The sequence below is a fragment of the Malus sylvestris genome, chromosome 7 (assembly GCF_916048215.2).
Source record: "Malus sylvestris chromosome 7, drMalSylv7.2, whole genome shotgun sequence".
Classification (NCBI taxonomy): Eukaryota; Viridiplantae; Streptophyta; class Magnoliopsida; order Rosales; family Rosaceae; genus Malus; species Malus sylvestris.
Genome location: NC_062266.1, coordinates 33,827,759 through 33,836,558, shown reverse-complemented (window position 1 = coordinate 33,836,558; position 8,800 = coordinate 33,827,759). Strand labels below are relative to the sequence as shown.

The window sequence follows — 8,800 nt, the reverse complement described above, 5'->3', positions numbered from 1 at the left end:
TTGAAAAAAAGCCAGTTTTCCAAAGCTGCAAATAGCAGCTTTAGCTTTTTCTTTTGATTTCAGCTTATTCTCACAGCAGCTTCCAAAATAAGCCATTTTTTTTCAGTTTACCAAACACCTAAAACCCTCATAGCTTTTTTTCATGGGTGCTTTTTTTTTAAACACCTCACTCCCAAACTAGGTCTTAGCAAATGGTCTTAGGCCTACCAATGTTAATGTTCGATAAAATGCCAATTTACATGCTATGTCCAAAAAAAATTATCCGCTGCGCATACTATTTTTATTGACAAACCCCCAATAATATTTCTTAAGATTACAGCCTCGTTTTTTACTCAAAGATATAGAGCATATTCGACCAAATTCACAAAGGACAATGATCATACAATACAAAATTGTCAAACCATATAATGTTCACAAAGAATGATAGTAACTACGCCGAAAGACAAAGACAGCGACAGATTTAGCATAATATCAAGATAGTTACCATCCACATTCCAGAGGACAATTACAAAATTAATAGCTAGCTACCTAGCAGCTTGCTTACAAAACCCAGAAAATTGATGGGTTAATTTGTCTGGGAAGTTGAAGATAATTTGATCTCCTTGGATGCCACAATATTCTTAAAGACGAGGTGCTAGTCTTGCGTGGGTTGGGGTTTACCGCCTAGACGGCTAGGCCAGGCCTAGGCGGACTAGGTGGACTAGGTGATTTAGATATATTATTATATATCGTACAAATAAGTATTTAATGCTTAAAGGATATATAATTACATTGAGATAGATAAATTGTAAAATATAAAAACATATAAATTATAAAGTATTAGAACATAATGTAAAATGAAAATTATTTATTGTCTATCTAAGTGAGAGTTGCGACTTAGTGGGTCGGGGCAAGTTAGGCGGTCTAGGCGGGTTGCTCTTTCTTAAATTTCAAACACCTAGAGATTACTCGGGGGTGGTGACCAGCAGCCTGGCAGCTAGGCGAGAATTTTTAGAACAGTGAGTAGGACACATCAATCATGTTTTATACTCTTGTTAATACGTAGAAGGATCCTAGTACGGATTAGTCTAATTGTGGCTATGATTGTTTTTTTTTTTTTTTCTTCTTCAAATGATATATTTTGTTAGATTAGGTGTTAGATTAACCACCGGGGTTCAAACCCACGCCGTCATGCAATTGTTCATCTCCTTTCCACCACTGTGGCTATGATTGCTTGAAGATATCAAGTTTTGTCATTGATTAACCCATAATCTTAATTAGAATAAACCATTTTATTACAAAGTCACAAAGCATAAAGCATATATGTGGAATATCCTTGATACGTACCCTCTGTGATTTCTTGTAGTTCTCCTCAAAACCTAGGTATAAACGTCCGTCCTTGTAATAATTCGTACAAATGAGCGCCTATATATAAAATCATTACCACCCACGTCTACACCAGCAGAAAACACACAACAAACAATCGAGTATAAGGCCCCAGTTTTGAATTACTAAAATGGCTTTAGCCGTGCTGCATGCACTGGACTCAGCCAGAACACAATGGTACCACGTAACGGCTATTGTCATAGCCGGAATGGGTTTCTTCACCGACGCTTACGACCTCTTTTGCATCTCCACCGTCTCCAAACTCCTTGGCCGCCTTTACTACTACAAGCCTGGCACCGGAAAGCCGGGGAAGCTCCCACAGGACGTCAACAACTTCGTGATAGGTGTTGCCTTAGTCGGAACCCTATCGGGTCAGCTCGTATTCGGGTGGCTCGGTGACAAACTAGGCCGAAAGAAGGTCTACGGGATAACCCTAATCATGATGGTTATTTGTGCCATTTGCTCCGGCCTATCATTTGGCTCCTCAGCGGGCTCTGTTATGACAACCTTGTGCTTCTTCAGGTTTTGGTTAGGGTTTGGTATCGGCGGCGATTACCCTCTCTCCGCCACGATCATGTCTGAATACGCCAACAAAATGACTCGTGGGATGTTTATAGCAGCGGTGTTTGCGATGCAGGGTGTCGGAATCATTTTTGCAGGGTTGGTGTCTATGACATTGTCGAAAATCTTCCTCGACCTGTATCCTGCACCGGCATTCAACGCCATCCCTGTGGATTATTCGAATGTAATGTCCACGCAGCCACAGGCGGACTATCTGTGGCGGATTGTGCTTATGCTTGGAGCTTTTCCCGCACTTGCCACTTTCTACTGGAGGATGAAAATGCCTGAAACAGGTCGGTACACCGCCTTGATTGAAGGCAACGCCAAGCAAGCAGCTGCTGACATGGGTAGGGTCTTGGATATCGAAATCCAAGATGAACAAGATAAGTTGGCCCAGTTCAAGGCTGCCAATGATTACTCATTATTCTCCGGAGAGTTCCTTAGGCGTCACGGAAAACACCTAATTGGTACGTACCCTTCATATATACTCGCTTTTTTACCTCGTAAAAACATCAACTATATACCAAATACTGTAAATAATTAGTAAAATGATACCACTTATCTCCAACAAGATATATTAATAAGATAAAACATTGGATTCGTATATTTTCGGGTTAAGAATTTACGTAGAATATTTCTCTAGCTAGATATCTTATCGGTCTGACGTTTGCTATATGCCTCAGGTACAACAACTACTTGGTTCTTGTTGGATATCGCCTTTTATAGCCAAAACTTAACACAAAAGGACATTTTCCCAGTGATGGGTCTCACTCAAAAGGACGTCGAGGTTAACGCGCTTCGAGAAATGTTCGAGACCTCTCGAGCAATGCTTGTAGTTGCGTTTTTCGGCACCTTCCCTGGTTACTGGTTCACCGTCTTCTTCATCGAGAAACTTGGCAGGTTCAAGATCCAACTTGTGGGATTCTTCATGATGTCTTTGTTCATGGGCATCATAGGCTACAAATATGACGACCTCAAGAACAACAAGTACATGTTTGCAACCTTATACGGCCTCACTTTTTTCTTTGCCAACTTTGGCCCCAACAGCACCACGTTTGTGCTTCCGGCTGAGCTGTTTCCGACTAGGATTAGATCCACGTGTCACGCATTGAGTGCGGCGGCGGGGAAGGCCGGGGCCATGGTGGGTGCATTTGGGGTGCAAAACTATACTTTAGATGGTAAAGTGAAGGAAATTCAGAAGGCTATGATATTCTTGGCTATCACAAACATGCTTGGGTTTTTCTTCACATTCTTGGTTACTGAGACCAAAGGCCGGTCCTTGGAGGAGATCTCCGGAGAGGATGGTAGCAGTGATCGCGACGCTGGAACACAGATGACTGGTACCAATACATCAGCGACAACAAAGACGACGTACTAGGTAGTTAATTAAGGAGTTTGATTAGCTAGCAAAGCGTTACTATTCAGAAAATAATATATATCAAATAAATGAGCTCGAGCAAAGTTGTGGTCATTTGCTCGGATATCCATGCCTTAGCAATACCAATAAGAGCTGCTATAAGTGTTCCGATCGAACTTTGAAGTCGAAGAAAACAAAATTTGATCGATGAGCGAGAAGAAAGAAAAACAAAAAAGTTTTTGAGTTTGGGTGAGGTTTGTATTCGTTTATTTTCTTTCTTTTATTTGAATTTTTCATGTAACATACAAGAAATGAAAATGAAGATGTGCGTATATGTTTACTGCCGTATATGAAGATAAAAGAGTCTAATTTTTTTTTAGATCTATATATGTACCTAAGAAAATAATATTAATAACCACAATTAAGCAAATTCACAACTTACAAAGTATTAATTGAACTCAAAATCTTCCGTTATTTTCCTTAGAGAGCTGTTGTCCGCACTTTTCTACTGGCCACTTGTCGTGGTATAAAATCATGTTCAATGATTGAAAAATTAAAATTATAAATAGAAGTTCTGATTTTATTGATTAGATAAATGTACAAGAGATTGGGATAAAGAAAATGAATTGGATCGAACCATAAATTATTTGTCACGTAAATTTTAATTGACAACCATATGAACAATTATATAAACGTAGTGTCAAATGCGTGGACAATATACGGATAGTAATTTTGTCGATATATTTGTTGGCATCCCTATTATATCAAACTAGTTACTCTGTTTTTGTCGAAAGGTAGATATCAAACTAGTAGGTCTAGCTCAAAATTTGTACTAATAAGAGTGAAGAAATTACTAGGGAGTTTTGGGTGCGTTTGTTTCACCTTCTTAGGAGGGAATGGTTTGGACTGGCTTAAGTAGAACTATAATATTGTGTTTGGTATGCCCTCGAACTAAAATAAGTGGGACTCGCCTCGACTACGAGGCCCTCCGGGGTTCGCTAAAGCAAGCTATCGAATCCCAAGCTCTCGCTGGGTATTAAGGGGGACTAGAAAATAAGCGGATGTTTGGCTTCCTGCTGCCCTGAGAAATTTGCAGGTTGGGTTGGATATTAAAATTGGGGAAAACGAAAAGTGGTTGAGTTTTTGGGACATATTTGACAGTTTGAGGGGGGAGGGGGAGAGAGAGGAGCGGAGGGGTAATTTGGAAAATGAGGAAAGATTGAAAATCAATGGAAAGATGAGTTTGAAAGTGTAGTATCCCACATCGCTCAAGGGAGTGATCCTTAAATGTATATTCATCGCCCTACCTAGCACGAGGCCTTTTGGGAGCTCATTGGCTTTGGGTTCCGTAGGAACTCCGAAGTTAAGCGAGAAGGAGGCCAGAGCACTTCCAAGATGGGTGACCCACTGGGAAGTTGCTCGTGAGTTCCCAAAAACAAAACCGTGAGAGCGTGGTTAGGGCCCAAAGCGGACAATATCATGTTACGGTGGTGGAGCGGGCCCAGGAAGTGATCCACCCCGGGCCGGGATGTGACAAATGGTATCAGAGCCAATCCTTAGCTGGAAGTGTGCCGACGAGGTTGTCGGGCCCCTAATGGGGGTGGATTGTAGCATCCCACATCGCCTAGGAGAGTGATCCTTAAATGTATATTCACCTCCCTACCTAGCACGAGGCCTTTTAGAAGCTCACTGGCTTCGGGTTCCGCAGGAACTTCGAAGTTAAGCGAGAATGAGGCCAGAGCACTTCCAGATGGGTGACCCACTGGGAAGTTGCTCGCGAGTTCCCAAAAACAAAACCATGAGGGCATGGTTAGGGCCCAAAACGGACAATATCATGCTACGGTGGTGGAGCGGGCCCGGGATGTGACAGAAAGTTCGAAAAATCAATGTGATTTTTATTTGGCTTCTTCTAATTCATATGAGTGGTAATTCAATAGAAAGTTGAGTTCCCAATTGAAAAATTCCAAGGGTTTTCAACTGGGCTTTTGGGTTCCGTTGATTTATTGGAAATGTTTGTTTTTGAGGTGAGAGAGTGTAAAATTTGAGGATTCAAATCACGTTCTTGAGAGAATGTAAATTTTGGTTGCTAGGTGTAGTTGGATTCAGCAGAAAATTTTGATGTTGGGTTCAATTTCTTTGTATTAGAAAATTGAGAGTTTTAACGAAACACTTTCGGTACTGTTCACTTTTAACGAAAAACCACATTTTTACATTTCTTTGGTACTATTCACTACCTTTATTTGTCATTTTTCATTGAAACTAAAGTTTTTTTTTTTGGACTTTTCGTTAGTTTTCTTTAGAAAATTTTGGAGAAAGTTTTGTTAACAAAAACCTTTTTTTTCCTTTTTGTCCTTATTTTGCGTCTTAGTCCGACTCTGCACCAAACGCTTCACTAAGTCAATTCAGCTTAGTCTAGTCTAAGCCAGTCCACCTTAGCCTATAAAGTTAGTCCAGTCCGAGATAGTCTGGTACAACAAACGCACCCTTTATGTTTGTATTTCACACAACATAGTTTTGGGTTCGATTTCCAGCGCTAGTGGATTACACTATAGTGATCAAGGAGACTGAAATATTTCTATCAATTTTTTCAACCCCCGAAAAGGTCGACTGTCGTGGTGAAGCTACTAGTTGATTACTTAAAAAAAAATTACAACTTATACATGTAGCTGGAAGATAATTTTTATGTGTCGGAAACATGACCTATACACCAAATATCATATTACAAATAGTATGATACTTGAAATTCCAACTACTTGTATTACCAGGGTGTGTTCCTAAAAGATTTTTCAAAGTAACCAAAACACATAATAGATCATGTGTTACCATACAAATGGTAAAATATATGTGATAAAAAATTAATAACTTAAAAATTAAACTTCACACCATTTATACAATAAGTGGTCGTGTTTCTGTGTGCCACGCCAGATAACAAACCCGAATCGCTTAAGGCGGACCACACCCTGAAAAATTGAATTGAACTGAAAACCCTAGAAATATAGTTTGGTTTCTTCTTCCCCCAAATTTCCCTCCATGAAATGGGACATGGAAGTCGAAGAAATCGAGGCAGTCCTCGAGAAGATTTGGGACCTCCACGATAAGCTCAGCGACGCCATCCACTCCATTTCCCGAGCTCACTTCCTCAACTCCGTCAAGTCCCTCAGAAGTTCCGGTGAGAAGAAGCCACAGCAGCAACCCAACGACGCCGCCGCCGATGAGAACCGGGCGGGCTACGTGTACTTGAAGGACTTCCGGGTCGAACACGACGATGACTCGGCGATTCGGGAGGCCAAGAGCCTCAATGCGATTCGCACCGCGCTCGAGAACCTCGAGGACCAGCTCGAGTTTTTCCATGTAAGTTCGTGGCTTTTTCTACGCCTTGTTTGGTTATGTTGTGTTTGGTTGCTGAGAAATTTGGTGGAAATTTGAAGATGAGTGATTAAATGCTTGATTGGGTCGGTTTGAGATGTATTCATTCGAAATTAATGTATAAATGCTTGGATAATGTAAATAATAGTTCTTTCGGACTCCAAATTTTCAAGATATTTATCGGTCCCGTGTAATTGTTAATTTCTGTTTGGTTGCTGAGAAAATGGAGAAACAAAGTGGAAAAATCATAGAGGAAAAATCAACGTATGATGTATGGTTTGTGCTGTTGTAATTTCATAAATTCTGCAGCAAATAGGCCAATGCTTACAGCTTATGAAATTATGAAACTTGGTCTGCTTGTGTTCCTTCTTTTTATGAGTGATTTCAGAAAGGCAATTGAAGTTCCGAACATGATTAGCTGATGTTAGAAAGACATAGGATCGGGACTAGTTCCGTAGAGCAAAAGACGTTGTGATGAGTAAGGGATAAGAAACACAAAAGGTTGTGAAATTGCTGGCAATTGTGTAGGATGCGCATTACGCACTAGCACACAAGTCATAAGGTCAAGTGGTTGCAGGGTAAATTCTTGAATTCGATTGTGCTGAATGCATTTCATGTCCAGTTTTGAAATCCATGCGTTAAAGTTATATTGGGACTTTGTTGTGTATTACGACAGTAGCATTGCATTCAAAGGGTGAAGTTCTCTGTGTTTCTGTTCATGCTGTGTCATTTTGTTTGTGAAACTAACTGTTTGGGTTTCAAATTTGTGAATTGCTATTGGGCGTATTCTCATCTCAGCTAATTTATGTCAGTTTGTTTTCTTCTAAAGACTGTGCAGGTGCAGCAGCGGGCTGAGAGAGATGCTGCGATTGCACGCTTGGAGCAGAGCCGTATTGTTCTAGCAATGAGATTGTCTGAGCACCATGGTAAGAAGTACCAAGTTATTGAGGAAGCTCTTGCCTTTGTTGGAGATGTCTGTGATGCAAGCCGTTTAGTTTCTCCTGAAAGTCTTTACGGTCCTCCGATCAGTCCTTCTGGTGAGAAGTTGGTGGCCTCTGAAGGGAAGAAGTCTAACATTTTGATCAAATTTCTCATTTCAAGTATCAATTTTGCTAAAAGAACGCTTAAATTGGAAAATACGGGTGGAATACTTGGAAATGCTGCATTGGTGGCCTTTAGCATGATTGCATTGGTGCATCTGAATCAAGTAGGTATTAAGGAGCATCCACAGAAGCTGGAAGATAAAAACCACATCAACAGAAATGCTAGAAAAACTTCACCGTCTATTGGTCGTTACAGCAACTTGGATGTTCTATTAGCCAGGGGCTAGCTCTGAACTTCAAAAATTCTGAGGCAGGGAATCCAGTGGTAGGTCGCCGGACTCTTGTTATTGTCGGATTTCTTCCCACGGAAAGATTTGGAGAATTTGACAAGAAGTTTGGTAACTTGTAAGCCCGCAGGCGGTCCTCGCTCAAACTGTAGTGGTGACGACCCTAGCTGTTTACAGGTTGTCTGGCTTCTCTACTGTTATTATTTCAAATTGGTTGCGTATATCTCCAGATTACTGAAGTCCGTCTCTCTTTTTCTTGTCTGTTGGAAATTCAGTGTATATCCCAGTTATGGTGGTATGTCATTCAATGGTCTATTGCAAACAGTTTGGAGGGAATTGAAAAGCGATATGTTTTCTTAATCGGCACCCCATCTTTTACCTTCCAAGTTTGACGCTTTCTTTTTTTTTTTTTCTTTTTTTTTTCTTCTAACGTACCTTGAATTTATTAAATCTTAGAGAGAAAACGAGTCCTCTTCGTTGTTAAAATCAGCATCATCCCTGCCGCTTAGTACAACGGTCTTAATTTGTAAGCGAGAAATCTTAGATTTGTTTTTTACCAAAGAAGAATCTGAACAATATTAGTGCTAGTGCATTGTGAGGTTAAATCTACCCTCTACATCTTAGTGTAGATAATATTTTTTGTTAAAAAAAAATAAAATTTTGACATCAGCCGTATTCTTGATCACTTTGAGAAACTCTTGAAATTAACCTAATTAATTACTGTTACCGATTAGTATTACTATATATCGATATTTCTTTTCACTTGTGAGGTTTCATGTTACACTCACATGAATAACGAGAGCGTACAATATCTGTGAGTT

At 40.2% G+C, this 8,800-nt stretch overlaps 2 protein-coding genes across 3 annotated transcripts; both read left to right on the top strand.

Moving 5' to 3' along the window:
• Positions 1 to 1,492: 1,492 nt before the first annotated feature.
• On the top strand, positions 1,493 to 3,304 carry LOC126629975 (low affinity inorganic phosphate transporter 4-like). The gene is made up of 2 exons (XM_050300146.1): positions 1,493 to 2,393; positions 2,610 to 3,304. Exons 1-2 carry the CDS (start codon positions 1,496 to 1,498, stop codon positions 3,302 to 3,304), a joined length of 1,593 nt encoding a protein of 530 aa, XP_050156103.1. The 5' UTR covers positions 1,493 to 1,495.
• Positions 3,305 to 6,189: 2,885 nt separating this feature from the next.
• Positions 6,190 to 8,339, top strand: LOC126630431 (plastid division protein PDV1-like). 2 transcript variants are annotated; one of them, XM_050300565.1, is made up of 2 exons: positions 6,190 to 6,634; positions 7,488 to 8,339. In XM_050300565.1, the coding sequence occupies exons 1-2, from the start codon at positions 6,314 to 6,316 to the stop codon at positions 7,977 to 7,979; spliced, it is 813 nt and encodes a 270-aa protein (XP_050156522.1). In that variant the 5' UTR covers positions 6,190 to 6,313; the 3' UTR covers positions 7,980 to 8,339. The 2 variants fall into 2 exon arrangements, with proteins under 2 accessions (XP_050156522.1, XP_050156521.1); XM_050300564.1 differs by having other exon boundaries at positions 6,192 to 6,634; positions 7,479 to 8,339.
• Positions 8,340 to 8,800: the final 461 nt, after the last annotated feature.

What these genes read in the sequence shown, in the direction of transcription:
- LOC126630431 (XM_050300564.1), top strand. Translation starts at nt 6,314, where the DNA reads ATGAAATGGGACATGGAAGTCGAAGAAATCGAGGCAGTCCTCGAGAAG. An exon ending in ACCAGCTCGAGTTTTTCCAT is followed by an intron (nt 6,635 to 7,478) that starts GTAAGTTCGTGG and finishes TTTCTTCTAAAG; the next exon opens with ACTGTGCAGGTGCAGCAGCG.
- LOC126629975 (XM_050300146.1), top strand. Translation starts at nt 1,496, where the DNA reads ATGGCTTTAGCCGTGCTGCATGCACTGGACTCAGCCAGAACACAATGG. An exon ending in TCACGGAAAACACCTAATTG is followed by an intron (nt 2,394 to 2,609) that starts GTACGTACCCTT and finishes TATATGCCTCAG; the next exon opens with GTACAACAACTACTTGGTTC.